General features: G+C 40.5%; 1 protein-coding gene across 1 annotated transcript in view; it reads left to right on the forward strand.

Annotated features, from left to right (window-relative positions):
- Positions 1-11,415: 11,415 nt before the first annotated feature.
- Positions 11,416-26,654, forward strand: part of PTPRO (protein tyrosine phosphatase receptor type O) — a 107,050-nt gene continuing 91,811 nt past the window's right edge. The window contains exons 1-2 of the mRNA XM_062195228.1: positions 11,416-11,499; positions 16,792-17,065. Coding sequence (XP_062051212.1) covers positions 11,416-11,499; positions 16,792-17,065 — 358 coding nt within the window. The remainder of the gene's footprint in view (positions 11,500-16,791; positions 17,066-26,654) is intronic.

Consider the following 26,654-nt stretch of genomic DNA (forward strand, 5'->3'; position numbering starts at 1 on the left):
CATTGATGTGAAACTCAGCTCCTTCACGAAGTTTACAAATGATCCCCCCATACAAAATGTTTGTATCTTCAGTAAAGATCTGGATGGAGAGGATAGAGAGTTGTTTACTATTGAAAATGCTAATGGAAAATGGAACGTTTGTCATTTCCAGTTTCAAAATGCCCCTTGGCTTCCCCCATCTGGATATTTCCCTTGGCTGAGGTCCCTTCTACATCCCAGCATCATTCCATCTTGCTACCTTCTCCCCTTGTGTTTTTCTTGTCCCCTTCTCCCCCCACCCCACCGTTTCTGGAAGAAAGCCATTCTTTTACTTATAAACTGCAAACTAGTTTAGCTCACTATTTTTTTATTTATTTGTTTTATTTTTATTTACTTGCCTTGGTTTCTATACACACCCTGTAACAGTGTTCTATTCATTTACTTTTCCAATAGAAATTCACCCAACTAGAATTCTGGAACAGGTGGCATAATCTTTTTGTATCTATTAAAGAATACAAACCTTATCATTTCACTCCTCTTGTTAATAATATGGCATCCCGTTGCTTTTAGCATTAATGCTCGACATTTTTTGAAATTTTTATATGATGATGGCTCTGGGCTCTGGCTATTGGCCACACTGATATTATTTTGGTTTCTCAGATATGTTGTATTTTCTCCAGTATTCGCATACGCTGTTCTTCATAGATCCGTTCCTTCTCCAACTCATCAACCTAACTCTTTCTAGCCCTTCAAGGTCAGCTCACCTGGCGCTCACTCTAGGTTAGACACTCCTGTTACGTGCTCTTTGATCATGTACTCAGCCATTCTTCTTCCATTTGTAATTATTTAGTTATTTAGAATCATTTATTTCTTCTTTTTCACTGTATACTCCAAAACCACCAGGCGGTGTTTGTTTCCTTAATAGTTTTCTCTGCATCAAGTATACTGTAGATGCTCAATTTTTAAAATTTTTCTGAAGGGAAACATGGAGCAGAGCCTATGTATACTGAATTTCATTTCATCGTCCTCCACCTCTACACTTTAGTGTATCTTGTGTGTAGGGATCAGTCATCCAGGAGAGCCATGCAACCCTAATGATGGCAGAGGGCAATTGAAACCATCTGCTTTGAAGATCTGGCACTTCTGTTGTTGCCGATGTCAACAACTCCTCCAGGAGGGCTGTTACAGGGCCTTTCTTACAAAAGGGCACCAGAGTCTTGCCTAAATATGCTGTGAACCTGGTAAATAGGCAGCGCTCTGTTAGCTCTCTTCAGGATTTAATTAACTCGTGTCACAGCTGGAGAGACACTCCATGCCTGGGGGGAAATTTGACTGAACTCATCCTAAAATAAATCATTAGCACCACCATCACTCACATTATCTTTCAATAAGTGGGACAGTCACGTATTACAAGCATCTTTCTGAGGTGAAATCATTTTCACCCTATAAGTAATGGTAAGGATAGAAAAGAAAGATGTGGAATAAAAAATTCATAAAATTATGTTTGTCAATGCCTCATTTATGCAAATAACACTTTTCACAGGCAGAATTAACCTGTCTCCAAGAAATTGTGCTTTCTGCAGCCTTTATATTAAGCACATAATAATGTGTTTTTCATAACCCATTAATGCAGAAGATGTTGTATATTTTTAGAATTTGTCTGATCATTGAACTGTTGAAAATAAGCGTCTGTGGCTTCCTGGGTTGTAGACACATCTCCCCAGTCAGTCATCAGCCAGGCATAGCTTCCAGATCCCTAAATTTCTCAGCACAGTGGGCCTAAAACTGTTCCCATGGTAACTGTCAGTCAAACAGTGTAGCTCAGGCTGTCATACACAGAATCACTGAAAAAAAAAATGGCTTCTCCTGCTCACGATGCCACAGAGGAGTAACCCTGTTGATTGCATAAGTCAGAATGGTTATGGAAACATATGAGAATCCTGGTGTTATTGTCCTAAAAAATGATACAGTTGTCTACATTTGCATGTCCCTAAGAAAATCAAAGAGAAAAGTCAGAAATATTGTAGTAAAAAATTGGCTATTGCTTTTGGGGACTTTACTAAATATTGGTTGCTGAGATAATTAAATTTCATCTGTCTCTCCCCAGAAAACCCCATTTCTAATAAATTTTAGTATTCTTATGATTCATTTGAACACAGTGAGGGCCAAAGAATTAAAACGAGAGACTCTCAATTAAGTGGAATTTGCGCTGGGGTCTGTCTCCTGAACTTCTGCTTTGTTCATGATACCACTCTTTCTGATCATGTATTGAGTACCAGCTAATCTACAGGAATAAATCATGGTTTGTGCTGAGGGAATTAGCCATCAATTAAGTACAGATATGAAAGGTAGCACTTAGGGAATCAATTTTGCCCCAGGATCTTATAATCTTGCCACTGTAATATAATAGTCACAAAATTCGTAGTTAGAGTTGCGTCAAGTGCCAGCTCTTCCACCTAATAATAGAGTAGCCTCGAGAAATCCATTTAATTTCTTTGACTCACAGTATCTTTATCTGTGAATTAAGATAGTAAGGGGAGGTTTTGAGTATTAACTGCAAAAACGTATTTGAAAGTGTTTTAAAAATGTAAGATAGGATATATACTATTATTACTATCCTACATATCACATAAAATTGTGACACATCTCCTCAGCATACTTTCTTTTCCCTGAAAAATACTAGGTTGAAAGCAGCCAGGTAGGATGCACACATCCCATCTTGGAGTGCTTGGGTTGGGATCCTGGCTTTGCTCCTAATTCTAGTTCCCTGCTAATGTGCCCGCTGGGTGACAGCGGGTGATGGCTTAAGTGGTTGTTTCTCTGCCACACATGTTGGATTGAGTTACCAGCTGCTGGCCTTATCCTGGCCCAGTCCTATCTGTTGTAAGAATTTGAGGGAAGTAGGGGTAAGCCAGCAAATAGGATCTCTCTCTCTCTCTCTCTCTCTCTCTCTCTCTCCCCATGCCTCTCTGTAGTAAAATAAAATATGAAAATAACCAATCGAATTCTTTTCTCTAACATATTCTGTTTAATTTCCAAAATTAATTGTCTTGTAAAGCTTCCCCACTCCTAGACATATTGTAAGTCAATAAATAATTCCTGCTTTATACTATGGTATATGTTATCTAAAGGTTTGTGAAAATTAGATTAAAGATAAGTTTATTTTGGTGCAGACAGCATTTTGAACCCCATGCAATTGTGGGCTCTTCAAAAAATGCATGTCATGAAAAACATATGCATTAATTTCAATTTTTTTGCACCAAAATTAATCTGCCTTCTCATATTTTTCTGTGAGCCTTTTGGAGTGCACTCCTGTTATAATGAACTGCCATCTTATGTATACACAAACATCTGACAACTTGATAAGAAAATATCATTTATATATATTCTAAACTAATGTTTAATAGGTAATTGAGGTTATTTATCATTCTTCACTCTGATTGGGCAAAGCAGGTAGAGTAGTTGGAAGTTGAAGGGCCAAAGTTGAACAATTCCAAAGGAAAGAACAGTGCAATAAATTCAAGGGTTTTTACTGGCAGCCTCCAGGCTAAAACTGGCTGGTAAATGTGTTTTCTTAGGTCAGCAAAGCTCTATTTTGTTGTAATTATACTTTTTAATGCTGCTTTTAGACAATACATGTACTCGCCTAGTCCATCATTCAGTGCTGGTACTTAACTAGCCCACACATCATATACCTGGCTGCTTCTCAAACTTACATGAGGACTCTTCAAAAAGTGCATAGAAAATGTCTATTATGGTAAAACTATGCATGCCTTTCCAAAAAATGGTGTGCCAAAACAAACTTATCTTTTAATTTCAACTTGTATGAATTTTGGAAGACCCTCTAGTTACCTCACAACATCTTGAGTTTGGTTCCCTTTATCAAGTAAAAGACATAAGAGTTGAGTCCTTTGTATTCTGAAATCACATAGAAGTGAATGCATCTGATCACTCAAAGGAAAAGCAGAGCAGTGTGAACCTGGGCTCCAGCATGCGTCGCATTCCACTTGCAGAGAGAACTGACATACCCTAGCTGAAAATATATATATTTAGGACACAGAGAAAGAAGTCTGATGTTGTACAGAAGGTTTTAAATATATTCATTCAGTACGCATTTGTCAAGCACCTGCTGCATGAGTTCAGACCCTGCTGTATGAGATTCAGAGCAACTTATTCCATAATAAGCATTGTGGAAGCCAACATTTTTTATGATGTCATCATCGTCAATGCTTTTAGGTCAGGTGCAATGCTAGGAAGGCCAAAGATCCGGGAGACTTATCTTCCCCTTGCTCCCAATATAAAGTATCCCCAGTGTCTGCTCAGTTTTGGATGCTTATATGTTGCTCAACACGCAGCAGAAGAATGATTGAGTAAATAATGAAATATAGGGGCCTGCGCTGTGGCGTACTAGGTTAAGCCTGCACCTGCGGTGCCAGCATTCCATATGGGCGCTGGTTCTAGTCCCAGCTTCTCCTCTTTCAGTCCAGCTCTCTGCTGTGGCCTGTGATAGCAGTGGTGGATGGCCCAAGTGCTTGGGCCCCTGCACCCACATGGGAGACCAGGAAGAAACTCCTGGCTCCTGGCTTTGGATCAGGGCAACTCCGGCTATTGTGGCCATTTGGAGAGTGAACCAACAGAAGGAAGACCTTTCTCTCTGTCTCTCTCACTGTCTGTAACTCTACCTGTCAAATAAAAAAATAATGAAGTATAAGAGTCAACCTTCCCTTGCCTTTGAGAGAGCATCATCCAAATAGTGCTCTGGCAATCTCTGAGAGATGGTTGTGAATGATTCTGGGGAAGTGTCAGGAAGAACCTTTGCATGGCAGCCCTGGACCTTGACCTTCCTGAAGGAGCTCAAAGGAATGCCTATGTAGCTGGAAAAGAACAGGATGTGAAGAGGATGAAATTACATAATATCTTCACATTGTCAGGGCCATAAAGCAGCACTGGGCATCGTTAATAGCACTGTTTAAAAGAGCTGAGCATACTATTTCCTTCCTATGTTAACCTTAGCATGGAAGTATTTGTCTTAAGTGTTCCTTTTAAGAAGCCCTCTAATAAATCATTGATGGGGTTTCCATCTGAGGCACTGAAAACATCCTGAACGCATGTCGCACAGGCAGATTTGGTGCAGCCAGCCCTTGCTGGGACTGCCATTGTATCTCACCTGGGCTGCTGCCCAGCTTCCTTACTGTATGATCTAAGGATCAGCACAGGTGCCACCTATTTTCCTATACCCAACTATACTTTCTTTTCTAAATGGTGATTTAATCATGCAGCTTTTCTAAATTAAAACAAGCTCATGGCCGGCGCTGTGGCTCACTAGGCTAATCCTCCACCTTGCAGCACCGGCACACCGGGTTCTAGTCCCGGTCGGGGCGCTGGATTCTGTCCCGGTTGCTCCTCTTCCAGTCCAGCTCTCTGCTGTGGCCCGGGAGGGCAGTGGAGGATGGCCCAAGTGCTTGGGCCCTGCATCCCATGGGAGACCAGGAGAAGCACCTGGCTCCTGGCTTCGGATCAGCACAGCGCCCCAGCCACAGCGCGCCGGCCGCAGCGGCCATTGGAGGGTGAACAAACAGCAAAGGAAGACCTTTCTCTGTCTCTCTCACTGTCTACTCTGTCTAAATAAATAAATAAATAAATAAAAAAGCTCATGATTTCCTTTGATTTAAAAAATAGCGAAACTCCATGGCAAGGGGCATGTTGGAATTGGGTTACCAGCTGTCACATGTGAGCATGCTATCACCATGTCACCACTCCCTGGGACTGCATCCTTTTCACCCCCCAACAGTTGGCTTTTCTGACCTGTGTTCTCCTGGTAAGTTCTCGGCATCTTTCAGACATCACTTCCTTCTTGAAATGGCCCCTCACACCCATCTCCAAAAGCAGAGTTAATGCCTCCTTGTCCATGAGGGTTCTCCCAAACATTGATGGAAAACATGGTTCAGCTTTGAATACCATGTTTCCACAAACTCTTTGAAGTACTCTCATACATATGACTGCATTGAAAAATTTTCTTGCATTGGCCAGGATCTTTGGCTACAAATTTTGAAAGTTCAGCTTAAACAACTCAAGTAATAAGCTGGGACTTATTCACTCATGTCACCAAAGTGCACAGTGGCTGGACTGTAGGATGGCTGCAGCCTGGACTACAGACCAAATGGGGGACTCCACCTCCAGGAACCGTCTTTGTGGAGCAAAAATTACAGACGCTGACATCCTCTGTTTTTAATCTATACATAGCTGAAACAAGAGAGGGGGGAAAAAGCTCCTTCCCATTAACTCTAGTTACAAAACTATAGAAGAAGCTTTCTGGTTGGCCTACCCTAGTCCACATGTGCTTTAAGAAGGAACAAGACACTATCACTCATGCAACTGAATTAAGGTGTCTGCTGAAAGTGGGTATCGAGACTGGCAACCCTCATGACACTTTACTAACATCACAGTGGGGAAGAAGCAAAAATCCAAAAGAAGGGGGTACAATCTAAGTAGGTCCAGATAGGCAAAAAACAATGATCAATTGGACTATTTTTCAATGTCTGTAGATAGTAACTCCTCAGATTGTATCATAACTGTATATTTGTGCCTCTCTCACTAGAATCTGAGCTCCTGCAGTTCAAGTGCCTGTCTTACAAATTCACCTATTGCTAATACCTAGCACGATGGCTGATGCCAGCTTGCCACTTAGCTAATTTTGTTTGTTGTTGAATTAATAAATGGATAGCTCTCCAGTACCCTATGAATCAAACATCATGTGAACATAATTACAGAATACTACAGTGTTTTGAAGTTAGTTAAGCAAATATTTATATAACTTCCATAATCTAAATGTCATTGAATACTTTCAACTGAAAAGCAATAACCTTCAAAATATAACCAATATTTTTGAGTCCATAGTGTTAGCATTTTCACAAAAGACAAGTCATTTTCACAAAAATCTATGAATGACAGGATTACTCATGCTGTATAAATTAAGAAAATGAAGCTAAAAGATCCTTAGTAATGGGCTACAGAGCGGAAATAAAAACTCAGGCCTCTAATTCCAACACTATTATGTCTGTGCATTTAAGCAAATTATTTAAACTTTCTGGATAAAATGAGGATAACAATACTTCTGAGGATTATTGTGAGGAGTAAGAAAACCATATATGAAATGCTCAGCACAAATCCTTGTCCTTATTAGGGGACCACTAGGTGATAGCTTCTATATGTGTTAGGCACAGCTGAAGACTTCCTGGGGTTCATGACAGGCACACATCTCTGGCCAGTCTTTTCCATGTCTCACAGTGCATGGACTTGTTCTGTGATGTTCTTCTCTTCAGTGATTTCCACACTGTCTCCAGGAACCTGTTCCCCTCCAGGACTGGCTCTCCCCTCAGCTCCCACCTCCCTTGCTGAAGATTTTTGCTGCCCTCGGTAGCTGACCTCTAGCCCAGAAAAGATATATACCAAGATTCATAAGGAGACGCGGCTTCTAGACCTACGTCTGCCATCAGTCAGCTTTGTGGCATTTATACCAATGTTCTCACAAGTGTCAAATTACTACAAAATGACTACAGGACTACAGAAATCACTGTGTTGAATTTGTTCATAGAAAGAACATTTAGAATCAGGCATGTTGTGCAGTGGGTTAAGCCAATGCCAGCATTCCATGTTGAAATTCTGGGTTGAGTCCCATCTGCTCTGTTTCTAATCCAGCTCCCTGCTATTGTGCCCAGGAAGGCAGTAGATGGTGACCCAAGTACTTGGGCCCCTGTCACCCACAGGAGCGACCCTGATGGAGTTCTTGGCTCCTGGATTCATCCTGGTCTAGCTGCAGTTGTCATGGACACACACTCTCTTTCTTTTCCCCATCACTCTGCCTCCAAAATAGTTTTAAGAAAGAAAGTTTAGTAAAAATATTTTTATTATAGAGTCCAGTTTCTATCACTTTAATTTAATAATAAGATTAGGAAATTTATAAGCAAAGGGAGTTTATTTTTGACTCACAGGTCTCCAAGCCTATGGCACAAGTATCTGCTTGGCTTCTGGTGAGGACCTCATCTGCTTCAACTCTTGGTAGAAGCAGGAAGACAATTGGGTGCCTACAAAAGCAATGAGTTCAAAAGCCAGCCACAAGGTGGGTGTTTGGCACAGTGGTTAAGATGCCAAGTGGGATTTCTGCATCCCGTATTGAAGTGCCTGGATTTGAGTCCTAGCTCCCCATCCAATTCCAGTTTTCTGCTAATACAACACCCTGGACTAAGCAGTTGATGACTCAAGTAGTTGGGCCTCTGCTACCCACATGAGATCCCTGGATTGAATTCCGGGCTCTTGGCTTCATTCTGGCCCATCTCTGGCTGTGGCAGGCATTTTGGAAGGGAGTAAGCAAGTAGGAGATCGTGTTCTGCCTCTTTGTCACTGTCTTTCAAGTAAAAGACAACAAATCATTTTTTAAAGAGCAAGGCTTGCTTTATGAGAACATACCTCTTGGTGAATAATCAAATCATACAAGAACAAGAACCACACAAAAGAAAAGCATGCTTCCACCCATGAGGGCTCTGCCTCCATGACCTAAGCACTTTGCTCCAAATCCCACCTCCCAACACTGCCATACTGAGGAATTAAGATTCCAGCACATGAACTTGTCTCAAAAATTTTTAAAAATAGCCGTTTAGTTACCAAATAAGTCAGCATTGGCCTTGCCTAAGTTTATCAGATCCATTTCTATTGCTTTTCCTTATTGCTTATTGCTCTACTTCTCAGTGGGTATTTCCTGCCTGTAGGAATTCAGAATTTTTGTCTAGGAAAAGCCTAGGCAAAGAAGACAGACAAGAAAACAAGGAGCACAGATGCCATCTCTTTTAGGCTCACTGCCTGGCTCTCACTTGGCCAGCTGCCTCCTTCTCACTAGCCCCACAACGGAATCTGATGAGCCCACGCTGATTTATTCTGGGCATGATGAAACACATGGGCCAATGCTTATTGTCATGGCTGATATCATCATCCTCAAAGCTGTCGTCAGCTTTTGGAAGATCAGTCCCCCTCTCTGGAAGGCTTCACTGTCTATGAAGCATTGTGACACATTAGGCATAAACTTTTTAAACATTTTACTAAATTGAGCCTGTTTATTCCTCTTATTATCATAACCACTTTCAACTATTGGCTGCCAAAACAGAAAGCAAACATTTCTTAATAATGATGAATTTTATATTTTCAAACTCATTGTTTTCTTTTTTAGCTATCTTTATTTTCTGATTTAAAAATTATATATATATATATTTATTATGGGCCAGTGCCATGGCTCACTTGGCTAATCCTCTGCCTGCGACGCCAGCACCTCATATGGGTGCCAGGTTCTAGTCCTGGTCGGGGTGCCGGTTCTGTCCGGTTGCTCCTCTTTAGTCCAGCTCTCTCCTGTGGCCCGGGAGGGCAATGGAGGATGGCCCAAGTACTTGGGCCTTGCACCCGCATGGGAGACCAGGAAGAAGCACCTGGCTCCTGGCTTCAGATCAGCACAGCGCTGACCATTGCGGCCATTTGGGGAGTGAACCAATGGAAGGAAGACCTTTCTCTCTGTCTCTCTCTCTCACTGTCTAATTCTACCTGTCAAATAAAAAAGAAAAAAAAAAAAAAGAGCTTCGGGCTGAGATTTCTCTTTTTTTTTTTTTTTAAACAGGCAGAGTGGATAGTGAGAGAGAGAGAGAGAGAGAGAGAGAGAGAGAAAGGTCTTCCTTTTTGCCGTTGGTTCACCCTTCAATGGCCGCTGCGGCCGGCGCATCTCGCTGATCCAAAGGCAGGAGCCAGGTGCTTCTCCTGGTCTCCCATGCGGGTGCAGAGCCCAAGCACTTGGGCCATCCTCCACTGCCTTCCTGGGCCACAGCAGAGAGCTGGCCTGGAAGAGTGGCAACCGGGATAGAATCCGGCGCCCCAGCCGGGACTAGAACCCGGTGTGCCGGCGCCGCAAGGCAGAAGATTAGCCTGTTGAGCCACGGCGCCGGCCTGGGCTGAGATTTCAAACAGCATGGGACTTGTTAATAGCAAGTGAGCCCCTGACTTTGCAACAACAACAAAATAAAATAAATAAATATATATATTAAATATATATATATATGTGAAAGGCAGAGAGGGGTAATGGGAATAAAGACTGCACTGTGCTATCACAGAGACTTGAAATTCTAATCAGAAACTCATTGTTTTCTCAGTGAATTAGCTTCTAAAACCAATAAGAAATAAAAAACAGAATTCAATGCTATTGGACATTCATTGTCTGATTTATCTACATTTTGGTTAAGAGGTTTCCTGATGTATTCTAAACACTACGACTTATGTAGTAGCATGCACATTGTAGAGATGTATCTTATATAGTACAGGTTAATAATAAGGAAAACCATGAAAAGATTTTTTTTCCAAAAATTAAATTTGCAGATGTTGAGCACAATATAGTTTATATCTTCCACCTATATTTGGGGCCAATAAAATGTATTAGTAAGTATTAGATCACTGAGCTGAAAAATTCTAAGATGCCAAGTAAATAGGATTCAATATAAAAAGTTATCATGAAAAAGGTAGCATATTTGGGCAAATTTTTAAATAAGTTAAAACAAAAAAGGTTTTCTTGTCAATCCTTGGTTAATCTGGAAATTTACTTATAACCAGAATTCCCTATTCACCAAGCATTTCATGAATTAAACACCTGCTAACAACCATCAAGCTAAAGTTCCCAGAAAACTGGACTATAATTTGGATCTCTATCCCTTAGCAAATTATGTGGTACATGGAAGGTTCTTAGTTTGTATAGACTGGATGAGTATATCAATTAATAACTTTTATCAACAAGAATGTTATTATTCTTTCTTTATTCTGTAGTCTACCCTGCCCAATCAGGATATTCCTGCTGTTTCAAACCACTCCTTGTAAAGTTTGTCTATAGAGAATTCTAAGGAAAACAGAGGGAATAGAAGAGAATAAAATGTAAATTTTGCAAACAGAGATTTAAATAAAGAAGGGATGTTTCAGAAGTGTATTTTGGAGATCTTGTGTACAGTAGTTGCTTGGGCTTTACTTTTGTTGTTGTTGTTTTAGTACCATAATTTTTATCAGAATTAGACTAACACTGATGAATTCTCTATAAGAGGAATGGGAGATGATGAGGCAGGGGATGTTGGAGTCAACCTACATACTACTTGTTTTCCCCACCTAATCCCCACACACCAGGAGCTAAAGAGAAGGCTCTTGGCTTTGCATTAAATGAATTTTATTCCACACACTAAAACAAGGTGGGGGTGGTAGAGAAAGACCTGGTGACTCCAATGAATAAAGGATCCAGCCCTGTGAGTTGGTGGAAAGAAATAGAGAGTGGAGGAGCAGCAGGAGGAAGAGTTAGCCATAGGAGTACAAGGGAGAAGGAAGTGCCAAGAGCAGGTACATCCTTGAGCAAAGGATGACTTAAGTAGAATGGTCATGTGCACTAGATACACCTTGGGATTGCCCAGTGTGGGCACAATCTGCACTGATGGACTCTATGGCACAACCACAGAAGTAAGAAGGGCATGACACCTGCCCTGGAGGCCTGGCACCTCTGGGTACATGCACATCTGTGACCCACCCATCTCATTATATTTTGGTCAACAAATACTTCTCCTGTGCACAGCACCCAAAGCTTGGTCCTGGGTTGACCACTGACACCGCTATGCCCCGGGGGCACTTGCTACTCCAGGCTTCTGATGGCCAAGAAAACTCTTCCCAACCCTCTCATTCATTTTTCATACCCACTATTAGATATTATAACTATATTTGGTAGTGCAAAAAAGTATGCTCACAATGAATGAAACAGTACAATAAAATTTCCCATAGAAACAAACTGTTTAAAATAAAGGAAAGATTCTAGAACTGAATGTGTGCTGAGCTATTCAGTCATGAAGGTTTTTCTTTTCATTTCGTAAATTGAGGGAACTCTTAGGCTATAGCCATGAAACATTCGATTCTCATATGAATCCTTAACTTCTAAAGAGCAAAAGGGATTTCCAAATAGCTAGAACCCAGGGAGAGCCTAATTTAGGGCACTCTATTTGGGTCAGGAGTTTGGCACAGTAGATCAAGCTGCCACTTGAGACACCCACATCCAATCTTGGTGTGTCTCGGCTTAAATCTAGGCTCTGCTCTCCATTTTAGCTTCCTTCTAATGCACACCTTGGGAGAAGGCAGGTGATGGCTCAAGTAGTTGGGTTCCTGATACCCACAGGGAAGACCTGGGTTGAGATCCATGTTCCTGCTTCAGCCTGCCTCTGCTCCTGATCTTGCTGGCATTTGGGTAGTGAACCAGCAGGTGGAATCAATATCTCTCTCTTTCTCTCTCCCTCTCTCTCTTTCATTCAAATAAAACAAATAAATTTTTAAAAATTAGGTGCTTGTTTGAAACTTGCAACATCTGGGATGTCTCACAGTTGATTGCTGTTGATTGTTTATTCCCTTGAAAATTTATGTTTTGGTTCTTTTTATACTGGCTAACTTGAGGTTATTTCTTGAATGTTGTGAATATTATGTTGTGGAGACTATAGATGCTGCTACATTTTTCTGATGAAGTCAATATTTGTGTCTTAGCTGAAAATTTATTTGGTTGACTGCAAATGAAACACTCTTTCCTGTGGTGGCAGATCAACACTTAGGACAGTTCCTTTGGATTTGGCTGGGCCACGTGGCATCTGCCCTGCATGTGCGTGGTTCCTTGTCAGCTTAGGCTTGGAAACACTTTAGGAATCATTCTCTTTGGCGCCTTCCTTGTCAGGTTTCCCCATTTACTTGCAATCAGCTGTGGTTGCCCAGATTCAGTCACCTGTTGTGTCAAAACAGAAAGATTAGGAGATTTTTTTCAGAGTTTTAACCATTTCAAATGGTGATGAGAATAGCCTCTTTCCTTTGGCTATAAGCTAAGACAGAAGATAGATAGGGGCCGCCGCTATGGCATAGTGGGTAGGGCCACCACTGTAGCATAGTGGGTAGGGCCGCCGCCTGTAGTGCCAGCATACCATACGGGTGCCAGTTCAAGTCCCGGCTGCTCCTCTTCCGAATCAGCTCTCTGCTATGGCCTGGGAAACCAGTAGAAGATGGCCCAAGTTCTTGGAAGACCTGGAAGAAGCTCCTGGTTCCTGGCTTCGGATCGGCACAGCTCCAGCCGTTGCAGCCTTCTGAGGAGTGAACCAGTGGATGGAAGTCCTCTCTCTTTCCCTCTCTCTCTGCCTCTCCTTCTCTCTCTCTATAACTCTGACTTTCAAGTAAATAAATAAATCTTTTTTTTTTTTTAAATTCGACAGACAGTGAGGGAGAGAGACAGAGAGAAAGGTCTTCTTCCATTGGTTCAACCCCCAATTGGCCACTATGGCTGGAGCTATGCTGATCCGAAGCCAAGAGCCAGGAGCCTCCTCCAGGTCTCCCACATGGGTGCAGGGGCCCAAGCACTTGGGCCATCCTCCACTGCCTTCCGGGGCCATAGCAGAGAGCTGGACTAGAAGAGGAGCAACCGGGACTAGAACCAGGTGCCCATATGGGATGCCGGTGCCACAGGCGGAGGATTAACTGACTGAGCCATGGCGCCGGCCCCTAAATAAATAAATCTTTAAAAAGATAGATAGATGGATAGATAGATAGATAGATAAAACAAAGTAACTCATTCTGCGCTAGTACCTTTTCCCATATGCCAGCTGTTCTTCAGAGTCTGTCTGCTTTTTCCTGTTGCAGAGTCTTCACTCATTTATTTGTTATTTTGTGTAAGTATCTAGTTTTTATCTGCTGGAGGTAAACTCTGTAGGCGTTTAAATGGCTGTAATTAAGCCAGAACCCATGGAAGCATTTTCCAAAAGAAGGAAAGGGTAATAGAGAAAACGGGGAGATAATACTTATTGATCTCCAGGGATGTGCCAGCACAGCAAATGCTTTCTATATTTTTTCTTTTTCTTATTTCTCCTTTTCACCTAAACAATGAAATATTATTATGACCTTTATGCTAACCTCACAGATCCACATGGAGCGCTGGCAGCATAGAACAGCTCACATTTTATATTCAGTCCCAGAAGTGCAGCACTCAGTGTTAGAAGCCTGCCCATATATCTGAGAATGAGAGACAATGTGGGTAAAGGAACATTTTCAAAGTCACTTCACAATGAATATCTCATATTACAGAAACCTGCCTAAAACCACCAACATCAAGTAGAACCTGACATATGCCAGACACTGATGGTGAAGCTGGAGATGCAGCTAGAAATAACATACAGAACCTAACTTTAGAGGACTTCCAGTCTAGCATGTTTCAAATATCATTAGAACTTCTAATTCCAGGTATTCTTTTTTATTTATTTTTATTTTTGAAAAGATTTATTTATTTGAAAGTCAGAGTTACACAGAGAGAGAGAGAGAGAGAGAGAAAGAGAGAGTCTTCTACCTACTGGTTCACTCCCCAATTAGCCTCAATGGCCAAAGCTGTGCCGATCCGAAACCAGGAGCCAGGAGCCTCTTCCAGGTCTCCCATATGGGCACAGGGGCCCAAGGACTTGGGCCATCCTCCACTGCTTTCCCAGGCCAGAGCAGAGAGCTGGATTGGAAGAGAAGCAGCTGGCTCTCAAACCGGCATCCATATGTGATGCTGGCACTTCAGGCCCGGGCATTAACCTGCTGCACCACATCACCGGCCCCACCAGGCATCTTCACAAGTGCTAGAGCTTATAAAAACTACATTTCTTTTTACTTTTGTTTTTTTCTTTTTAAGATTTATTTATTTTATTTGAAAGAGTTACAGAGAGGCAGAGGCAAAGAGAGAGAGAGGTCTTCCATCCACTGGTTCACTCCCCAAATGGCTGCAAGGGCCGGAGCTGCACTGATCTGAAGCCAGGAGCCAGGAGCTTCTTCTGGTTCTCCCACGTGGGTACAGGGGCCCAAGGACTTGGGCCATCTTCTACTGCTTTCCCAGGCCATAGCTGAGAGCTGGGTTGGAAGTAGAGCATCGGGGACTCAAACCAGTGCCCATTTGGGATGTTGGCACCACAGGTGGCAGCTTTAACTGCTATGTCACAGCACTGCCGCCCACCCCCCCCCCGCAAAAAAAAAAAAAAAACTACATTTCTTAAAAAAAAGAAACAAGAAAATACATCAGGTTTAGACGAATAAAGCCCTTTTTAGGATATCGATGTGCATTATATGCTTAGCAATATGTGAATTATCACAGTCAATAAGTATATTTTATTAATTCTTAAGAAGCTAGTGCCTACAAGTAATTAATGCAATTAGCAGTTCTTTTATTCATTTAACAGATACTTATCAGTTATGTGCTGTGTGACAATGTTAGGAACATTGTCAAGAACAGAATAAAGGAGCTCATTTTGTGGACTTGTGACCTTGCGTGACTTAATCATTCTAAGTTTCAGTTTTCTCGGCTACAAAATGAGAGTGAAAATAAGAATACCTAATCATTGAGGTCTTTTTGAACAATAAAGGAGTTAATGGTATTTATAGAATGCCTAGTATGGTCCCTGGGTCCTCCTAGATACTTAACCAGTTTCAGCAATTTACCTTCACGTTATTATAGACAAGTAATCTGACACTCAGAGCAGGGAAATGATTCACGTGCCCAGGACAGCACATACTTAGAAGATAAATTGAAAGCAAAGCAGCAAGTGGTACAAAGTGCATAGGTCCTCTTTGACAGTGGAGTGTAGGACTAACTCTGCGTGTGGAATTCGGGACAGAATCAGGAAGGAAGACTTAAACCCACTTCGCAAGTGTTCATTCTAACATTGTCCATAAATATCTATCTAGAGATTTGGAGCCAAGTGTTCAGCCCACCAAAAGCTGACTTTCTCAAAGATGCCTGTAGATTTTCAATCTGGTCACTTTTTCCTCTAAGATTTATTTAATTATTTGAAATGCTGAGTTAGAGAGAGAGAGAGAGAGACATAGACAAATACAGAGACTTCTTCCAACCACTGGTTTGCTCCTCAATTGGCCACAACAGCCTGGGCTGGGCCATGTTAAAGCCAGCAGCCAGGAAATCCATCAGGATCTCCCATGTGGCAAGTACTTGGGCAATCTTCCACTGCTTTCTCAGGTGCATTAGCAGAGATCTGGTTTGGGAGTGGAGCAGCCAGGACTAGAACTGGCACTCAAATGGCGTGTCATTGTCACAGGTAGTGGCTTCACCCACTTCCCCACAATGCCAGCCCCTAGTCAACCCTTCATCATCTTACCTTCTTTTATTAAGGGCTGGCTAACCTTTAATGAAAAGGATTGACACAGGCTTCTCAATCCTGACTTTTTTTTTTTTATTTGCAGAACTAACAGGTGAGAAATGAGAAAAGAAATAACTTCTATGAAACCTTCTCCTCAAATTTTCCCAGGAGTACCACTGCTCTCTCAAATGCAAAAGAGTATTTCTTCAAACTGTGTAACTTCTTCAAGACATTTGAGTTCATGGCCTTCCCAGGAACCTGAGTGTCAATATAACTTTCATGCATCCATTATTCACTAACTCACATAATATTTTCTTTATTTATTACATGACACATAATATTTCCTTTATTTATTACATGACACAATCTATGAACTTGTAACAGCTTTTCAGTGGAGAAAAATCTTCAAAGTAAAATTCTGAGATCATTTGTCATAAGAGGGATAATCTCTTGTCTCTTTGATTCCCCTTGTGTAACTGAAATACTTACAGAACTCAATATTTTCAGAAATAATAGTTATCCTAATCATTGGTTTTAGAAACAAATCACTTCAGTACAATTTCATTGCTAATAACCTGTATTTGATTTCTTTTTTCCCTTTGTCTCTCTTAAACAGACTGCTGCAACCTTCCACGTAACAGTCCGAGATGACAACAGCATTGCTGTCTCTCTAGAAGCCTCAGATGTCATCAGTCCAGCATCTGTGTATGTTGTGAAGATAACTGGTGAATCCAAAAATTATTTCTTCGAATTTGAGGAATTCAACAGCACTTTGCCTCCTCCTGTTATCTTTAAGGCCAATTATCATGGCCTTTATTACATTATCACCCTGGTGGTGGTAAATGGAAATGTGGTTACCAAGCCATCCAGATCTATCACTGTGTTAACAAGTAAGCATCACATATAATGTCTCCTCTGTGTTTCTTATCAGTGTGTTCTCATGGGACTGTCACTGAAAGAGAATAATCCCGAATGGCAAGATTGCTACCAGTAAGTCAAGAGATGGATCCAAACTTCTGCATTATATTAAGAATACAACTTCTGGCCATATTTTGGCAATACTTAACTGTTTGCCTTTTGTAAATAAAAATCTGTTTTAAGTCAAAAATAGGAAACCTCATTAAGGTAGTATATTTTGAGACTGCACGACAACTTTTAAAATATTTATTTAATTAATTTGAAAAGCAAAAAGAGATTGAAAGACTGGGGCAAGTGGGGGAGGGGTTTTCCATTTGTTGGTTTGTTCCCCAGATGTTTGCAACAACCAGGGCTGTGCAAGGTCAAAGCCAGGAGCTGGGAACCTTTCCACTTCTCAAACATGGGTGGCAGGGACCAAATTACTTGTGCCATTACTTACTGCCTACCAGGGGCTGTGTTAATTGAGAGTTGTAATGAAGAGTGGAGCCAGGACTCAAACCCAAGCACTCTAATATGGGATGTGGGCACCCCAATCGGTAGCCTAGCCACTGTACTAAATGCCAATCCTTGAATGACAATTTTGGATTCATGATTGTACCATGAAATTTTCTGCCTTATTACTTAATAATGTAATAATAACTTGTTGATTTTTTTTCAGAATATACATTCTTATAGCAAGAAGTTTGTTTTTTGAAACAGTGAGCTTATAGTATGTTCAGCATACTCAAATGTAATAAGAGATATTGACCTAAAATAAAAAGATGCCTTTATCACCCTCAAAAGAGCCTTGGTTTCCAGTGTGCAAGAAAAATGCCTAGAAAACACATCACTGGCATTTTAACCTTCAGTAGTTTGTATCCTAAAGAGTTAGGAAGTTTCTAGGCATGATTTTAATTATATGTAATTTTTACTCTATTCTCTGACATCAACATGTAATCTCAAAGTATGAAGCAACACTATGCATATGTTAAGGTTTAGAAGAAAAAATGATGTCTGGAAGAGAGTAGCGTTTATAACTAGAGCAATTTAATGGCTCAGTGAATTTCTATTTTTCCCATAATCTCCAGTGTACGTTTTTCAATAGCTGCTATTTTTAAAATGCTTGCTAAATGGGATCATTCTGACCACAATTAAGGGAGAAGATATGGTGATACTGTCTGTTGTGATAAAAAGAGAGAGAAGCAGGAATTCAGAACCAAGCTGGAAGACACTTTTTAAAAATATATCTGTCAAAACTTAATTAAAATCTCCATGGCAGAGTCCCAGAATCAATATGGAGTCCTAAAAATTAGAAATGGCACAGACTAAGACCTTCAAGATTTATACATATAATGAATAAATCGAGCAATTAGTGGAATTAAAATAACTTATCTGCTAAAATACAGTCTTAAACAAGTTCTAGAAAAATACCAAGTGGGGGAGAGATTCAGACAGTAGATTTTAGGTATGCAAGTGGCTGTCAAAAGCCCATTGAAAATGTGTATTATAAAAAAGACTATGAATTTCAAAAGTATTTTGCACCAGAATAATCTTTTAATAGCATTTTTCCAAAATGTTTTAAGGTACCCTCTTATAATACAATATAAAATCAGAAATTCTGCCTTGCTCATTTTCATGTTTTCATAAACACCTAGCCTGAACCATATGCTTAATGGGAGGTTAATAAATATTAGTTCAATTGGTTGAGCAAGCAACGGGAGGAAGCCAAGAGAAAAAGACTCCGCATTCATTAGCATGCCCTTAACCATTCCTAACTAGACAAAGATGGAGGATTCAGCTGTTTAACTATTGGATCGTGAAGAGACATAATAAGTAAGTAAATCTGAAAAGACCTCTGGAATAGCTCATTGACATTTCAGCATAGGCAGTGAGTTCTATTAAAATTGTATTCTGTGTTCCTTTGTGATTTCTCCTTTGACCTCTGTGCACATGTCCAAAAATTTGAACATTCTGCAGAGATTTTTCTTAAATTGATTTCTAGGCAAATGGTGTGATCAATGAACATACTGTATAGGAGTTCAGTTATTTGAAAATGTTGAGATTAATCTTCTGGGCTCAAATATGATCTACCGTACTGTGTACTGTGAATATTTGTTGGGTGAAGCTTCAATAAATGTCATTTGGGTCAAGTTGCTGGGCTAAGTCTTCCATACCCTGACTGATTTTCTGTTTATTTGTTCTACCAATGATTGATGGAGAAGTGTGAAAGTTTCCTCTTAAAGCTATGGATGTGTCTCTTTTCACTTCCATTAGTTTGTGCTTTTCATGGTTTGAAGCTTTTTTGTAATGTTGTTGGGTACAATACTTTCAGGACTGCTATGTGTTATTGATAATCTGATTCTTCTTTATCTACATGTAATGTTCCTCTTTATCCCAGGTAGTAAGCCTGATGTTGAAGTCTTTTTTGTCTGCTATTAATATAGCTATTTTAGGGGTTTTATTTGGTAAGTATTTCCATGGCATACTTTTACTTTCAACATATTTGTGTCCTTGTACTGTAAATGGTTTTTCTTTAGACAGCACAGCATTGGGTCTGGCCTTTTCTCCAATCTGAAAACTTTCTGCCTCTTAATGTTAATTGTTTAGATCAGCCATATTCAATAAACATGGAAATGTTAATTACATATATAACTTCAAATTTTTTGGTACACACATTTTAAAGCTTTTTGAAAAGGAGAAATTACTTGTAATAACATCATTTTCTAATCATAGCACTTACAATCTTATTATTTCTACATATAATCAATATAGAAATTTTTAGATTTTTTTACTTTTGATCATAAGTTAATTAAGGTTAAACCAAGTTTAGAATGTAGTTCGTCAGCTGCACTAGCCTCATTTTAAGTGTTCAATAGCCATTTGGGGCCAATGGCTACTGATTTGGGTATAACAGCTTTTGACCATTTATATGTAATGTAATTCTAGTCATGCACCACATTGACAATATTTTGGTGAACAATGGCACTCTCATAAGATCCTAATAGAGCTAAAAATTTCTATTGCCCAGTGATACCATAGCCATCATAACACCCTCACAGTTGTGATCATGCTAATACAAACAAATCATGTGTTGTAATTAACCACAGTATTCAGAAGAGTCCCATGCTGTACAGGTTTGTAGCTTCGGACCAAAAAGCTATGGCATATATACTAGGTGTACAGTAGGCTATACCATCTAAGTTTGTGCAGGTATACGCTCTAGTGTTCCTATAACAACAAAATCACCTAGCAATGCATTTCTCAGAATGCATCCTGTCATTGAACAACCATGAGTGTATTCATGAAGTTTGCTTTAAATTCACTATATTTTTAGGCTAGTAGTTGAGGGGATTGAGAGGGTAAGTCAATCTAGTGAGTAGTTCAGCAGGCTTAATTTGGTTCATCACAGATTTGAAATCCTTCCAGTGGTAGGATGGTAGCAATGATAGAAGATATTTCTGTTTTCTAGTTCCATCTGCAGTGTTCAGCAAGGTTAGAACACCTGTTCCACAGATGGTCTCCCCAGCTATAGACTGCTGTTTCTCTTTACCCAGTACTATTTCTTGGGTCTTCTGGTCCAGCCTCAGGTTTAGACAGCCCCTGTGATCTTGGGTGGGGCATTATCAACATTCCTATCCCCTGCTTTACAGGGACAGCTGAATTCTACCATAAATCTGTGCTCCATGTGGTTTCTTGCTTCTTTTCCAGTAGTAGCAGAGCAGTGGACAGAGGAACATATGTGCAGAGGTTGGACAGAGCAGTTCTAACCTATTGTTTAGACCACACTTGACTTTGTGAATTCAATAAAAACCTTTACCTTCTTCTTATATACCTCCTCTCTTCCTGCCATGCTCTGTCAGAGGTGAAACAAGGAGTCACTTCTCTTCTTGTATTTGCTTCATTTGACTTTTTTGCAATTTCACCTCTCTGATAAACTCAATAACAGTTATTATTTCAGATTATTTTTGTTGTTGTTGTCTAGGTTAAAGGGAGAGAATTAGCATCTTGAATATTTCTATATCTTCATGGGGATAGGAAATTTGCATCAATCTCACAAAAGTAAAATTAATGATGGACGTGGGCATTTGGAACAGTGGTTAAAAGCACCATTTGGGGCACCCACATCCTATCTGAGAGTACCTGGGTTTGAGTCCCAGCTCCATTCTCAATTCAAAATTCCTGCTGGTTCACATCTGGGATGTAGTAGGTGATGGCAAAAGTAGTTGGTCCATGCCACTCAATGAGAAACCTAGATTGAATTCTTGGCTCTTAGCTTTGGTTTGGCTCAGCTGTTGGAGGAATTTTATGAGACAGAGAAGCTCCTGGCTTCTGATTGTCTTTCTCTCACTTCCTTTCTCCCTTTCAAATAAGTAAGTAAAAAGTAATATATGTAGATATATAGATAGATAGATGGTTTGTTGTATCTCATCTCATGCTCCAGTTTTAATTGCTTGATTACATTATCCCAAACTTCAGAAGCCATGGTAAGTAAGGAATATAAGAACTGGGAACTAATGTACAAACATTTCTGTGATGTTAGGCGCAAGGTGGCATTTTGTGACATTTGGGTTTCAGCTTCCTCCTTTATAAAAGGGGGAATTAAAGTACATGATGCCTAAGATTGCTTTTGAGCTCTAAAATTACCATTATTTATCAGTTAATGATACTTTTTTGCCATCTTTATCTTTTGAATAGAAATATTTTTAGAAGTTTACCGTGCATTTGTGGTATTTGCTCACTGAGTTGACACATTGCTCTTGTAGTCATTTATTGTGTGTTAGATGCTTGTCTGGATGAAATGAGCAGTGGCAAAGCAATTGGCCCCGGGGCAGTCCTTTGATATTTTGCTATAGTTGTTCTGAGTCTGCCAGTTTCAGACAAAGCTGAGAAATTGGCAAAGAATAAATTCAGCACAAGCAAGTCATTTGGCCAGTTCAAAGGAGTTTCACAACCCTTAGGCTCTGGTTAATATTTAATTGATTGAGAACCTTGAATATATTGTGTGCACTTCAGAGGGAAGAGGTGGTCTTCCAGTAGATAAAACAGTACCTGGCAACAATGGCTTAGAAACTGGGGAAATGTTATATGCACACAGTTGTATACTTCAATTGTGTCAGTAAATGTGTGGAGGTAGTAGCTATAGACCTTGCAGGACATTCATGGAGATGCTGTGCAGAGCTCATATTCTCCATGAATCTATTAGAGATAACAAAAATCCATGACTTTTATTTCATTTATTGGACACCTTCCCTGTGCTGTGTTCTCGGTGCCAAAAATCAAAAGTAAATAAAATTACAAAGTTGCTACACTACAGTGGAAAGGGCAAACAAAACTATTATGAAATATACAAATGCTAGAAAAGAATTATGTAAGGGAGAGTGCCTTCCCCCTGGAGAAATTTGGGAGCATACCACAATTGAAAGAATCATAAAAATTAATGAAAATTTGCCAAAAGAATAAAGAATAGGACATGTTACAGTTAGAGTTGAAAGGAATGTATGTGTGGAAGTTGGAAGCAGGCAGAACGTGGCTTGCATCAGCTTTGTGAAGAGACAAAAAGGCAAGCATCAGCCACTCCAGACAATTCCAGGAAAGTGCCTGGAAATGTTGGGAACAGCCTGAAGTATCTCGTGAAGGAGTTTAGACATTAGCATGAAAGTGATGAGGACTGATGACAGATCAAAGAAAGAATATCATCAGATTTGACCTGGGAAATGCTCTCTTTTGTAGTAGAACTGCAAGCCACAAGATCTTGAATCCCGGACAACTTCTTAAGCAGGTGGGATAGTGGTTCAAAGTACATTCAAAGAAAAATGGAAACCATGTGTGTAGACTTGGGTAAAAGACTATTTTCTCTAAACCTTAGTTTTCAAACCTATGAGGTAGCCCAGGCATGAGCAAACTGAGTTTTCAAAGGTGTAACCAATAAATATGTTATACTTTGCAGGCCATATGGTCTATATTGCAACTCTTCAATCCCACTGTTGCAATACAAAAGCAGCTAAAGATATTACATGTACAAGTTAACATGACTGTTCTAGTAAAACTTTATTAAATACACCAACTGTGAATTTTTAATATGAATTTCATGTGTCATGAGACACTGTTATTCTTTTGATTCTTGTCAAACATTTAAAAATGGTAAATCCATTCTTAGCTTGGAAGTTGTACTTTTAAAGACAAGTGGGCCAGCATTTTGGCAAAGTAAGTTAAGCTGTTGCCTGTAGTGCTGACATTCCATTTGGGCACTGGTTCAAATCCTGGCTGCTCCACTTTTCATCCAGCTCCCCACTAATGTGCCTGGGAAAGCAGTGGGAGACGGTCCAAATACTTGGGCTGCAGCACCCATGGGAGAGACCTGGATGGAGGTCCAGACTCCTGGCCTCAGCCTGATCCAGTCCCGGCTGTTTTGCCCATTTGGAAAGCAAACCAGTGAGTGGAAGATCTCTCTATCTCTCCCTCTCTTTCTGTAACTCTGCCTTTCAAATAAATAAATAAGTATTTTAAAAAAGATCGAGAAGAAAAGTAGAAGTGCAAATTGACTTTGCTGATGTGATCTGTTATATAATTATATAATATTGTGAGTATTCTGTACCTGTTTAGTTTGTGGTATTGCGAAATAATGCAAAGGTTTTTTTTTTTTTTTACTGTAAAATAAACTCCTTAATAAAGTAGGTAGCACATGTATAAGATCAATAATGATAAACTATCAATGGAATTAAATGGAAAATCACACACAATCAAGGAGCATTAAAACAGATTGGGCAGGGAAGTTTCAGTGTGGTGGGGACAGCTGGTTTAAGAGGGTGGCTCTGACTAAAGTGAGATTATCAGATGACCCTAAGCAGGCAGAAAGGAAAAAAAAATGTATGATGCGACTGGAGTCAGAGAGAATAATTTAGAAAGCTGTTGAAATGTTCTGGTAGAGAAATGATGGAACTTGAACTAAGGCACTAGGTTTGATGGGCACCACTGCTCCTGGACCATGGGTTGCTGCCAGCCCCATCTCAGTACCCCTCAGATATAGCGGAGGTGTCAGGTCAGGTCTCAAATCACTCTAAACACAAGGCAGTGCTCTGTTCTGGGATGCAATATTTGGTCTCTTTTTCCTACTCCCGTCATTAGATGCAAGAGTCTTATCCCGGGTCTCTCACACTACAGAAAAGAACTATGTCAGAAGAGATACATTTTTGGGACTTCCGCTGTGGTGTAGCGGGTAAAGCCGCCTCCTGCAGTACCAGCATCCCATATGGGCACTGGTTCAAATCCAGGCTGGTCCATTTCCAATCCAGCTCTCTACTATGGCCTGGGGAAGCAATAGAAGATGGTCCAAATCCTTGGGGCCCTGCACCTATGTGGGAGACCTGGAAGAAGCTCCTGGCTCCTGGCTTTGGATCAGCACAGCTCCAGCTGTTGCATCCACTTGGGGAGTGAACCAGTGGATGGAAGACTCTCTCTCTCTGCCTCTGCCTTGCAAATAATTAAATAAATAATTTCTAAAAAGAGATACATTCTTAATTTAATCACATCAGAAAAGGTTCTTGATCCCTTTCCCAACTGCTTCTTGAGATAAATTTGTGTTTACTTATTTGAGAAACAGGAAGAAAAAAGACACAGAGATAGAGAGAGGAGAGAGAGAAAATGAGAGAGAACCCTCCCATCTACTGGTTCACTTTCCAAATGCCCACAATCCTTTAGTCAGTGCCAGGCTGAAACTGGAAGCTAGGAACTCAATCCATGTCTCCCAAGTTGCTGACAAGAACCCAGTTGCTTGAGCCATCACCTGATGCCTCTCAGGGTCTACATTTAGCAGGAGGCTGGAGTCAGGAGCAGAGCCAGGTACCAAACCCAAGCTCTCCAATGTGGGATGTGTTTTAACTGCTGGACTAAAAGCCTGCCCCTTCCTGAGGGTTTTTTTGTTTGTTTATTTGGATTTTATTTATTTGTTTGAGAGGTAGAGTTACAGACAGAGAGAGGGAGAGACAGAGAGAAAGGTCTTCCATCTGCTGGTTCACTCCCCAGATGGCTGCAACAGCCAGAGCTGGGCCATCTTCTATTGCTTCCCCAGGCCATGACAAAGAGCTGGATCAGAAGAAAAGCAGCTGGGACACGAACCAGCACCCATGTGGGATGCCGGCCCCACAGGCGGATGTTTATCTCACTATGCCGCAGCACCGAACTCATCTTGAGTTCTTAGTCCAGGAACTCAGACCAGTCTCTGAGAGCAACACCTCTTAGCAGCGAGCAATCAAACACAGAGCTGCCTTTGCTATCTTTCCACAGTGCTTGCTCTACATCTGCTGTTTGTGAAATCTCTGAGATAATCACATCAGAATTTGAAAGAAAAAAAATGTTTGTCAAGATGTTTCATGAATGGCCCAAAGATAATTAAGGAGCATAACATATTCTTAAATTTAAACATAAGTTTCCATTATGTGGGACACTTAATGAGTAGGAAAAATGATCACACTAAACATTTTAGGAAAAAATAATTTTTTAGCTATACATTCTTTAGCAAATGTTAGGATTTCTAGCCAAATATTTCAGAATGTTCTTGCTTGTCATACACTTTTTGCTTCTACCACAAAGCAAAAGGAAAACCAGAGGTTATTGCCAGCTTCACAAACAGGATGGTGTCTCTATGGATCAGAAACAAACAAAAAGCTCCAAGTGGGAAAGCCGGCTGAAGTAAAGCACCCACCGTGCTGCAAGTCTGGAAAACGCAGCACTGAGTGTGGTTCCCAGTACAGAAAGGACCCAAATGCTCCACACTGGAGAAGGCACAGATCCAATGTTATTCCTGTGTGATAAAAGCATTCATATACGGAGGCCTAGGGGACAGGGGACATCAGTTTCAGTATCAAGGACCAAGCCTAGGCATGTTCTGACTCAGTGCATCACTCTGTTAGCCACTATATCATCCACAGTATCAACAATCCCAAAACTATGCTGTGTCTTGTTTTAGACATGGAACCAAAAGGATGCAAAGGCTTAACTGACTCAAAATCATGGGATAAACAAGCAATGGAGGAAGGGCATTTGATTCGAAGGATAAAACTCCGCTTGGGATGCCTGCATCCTGTATCAGAACTCCTGGGTTCAAGTCCCTTCTCTGCTTCTGCTGATGGATACCCTGGGAGTAGCTGATGGTGGCTCCAGTCGTGGGATCCCAGGACTCTCACATGGGAGACCAATGTTGGGATCCAGGCTCTGGCTTCAGCCTGGCATAGCCCCAGCTATTACAGGCCTTAGGAAGATCCTCTTTTTCCTCTCTCTCTCTTTCTCTCTCTCTCTCTCACACACACACACACACATATATACACTCACACCTTTTCAAATAAATAAGTAAATTAATTTTAAAAAAAGAAATGGGAAAATGAAAAAGCATAAAATGAGCCTACAGCATGTTTTTCAAAATGCAAGAAGAAACCTACATTACAAGCAATAGGCATCAAAACAACTGTAACATTTCAGATGATATTTTGAGTGGAAATCTAACAAAAAATTACAGTATGATTTTGATGCTTGAAGATATAAATGTAAGAATCACATCCATTTTAAAAGGTCAAGGAATAATTAAAG

Source organism: Lepus europaeus, chromosome 6 (genome assembly GCF_033115175.1).
Source record: "Lepus europaeus isolate LE1 chromosome 6, mLepTim1.pri, whole genome shotgun sequence".
Lineage (NCBI taxonomy): Eukaryota > Metazoa > Chordata > Mammalia > Lagomorpha > Leporidae > Lepus > Lepus europaeus.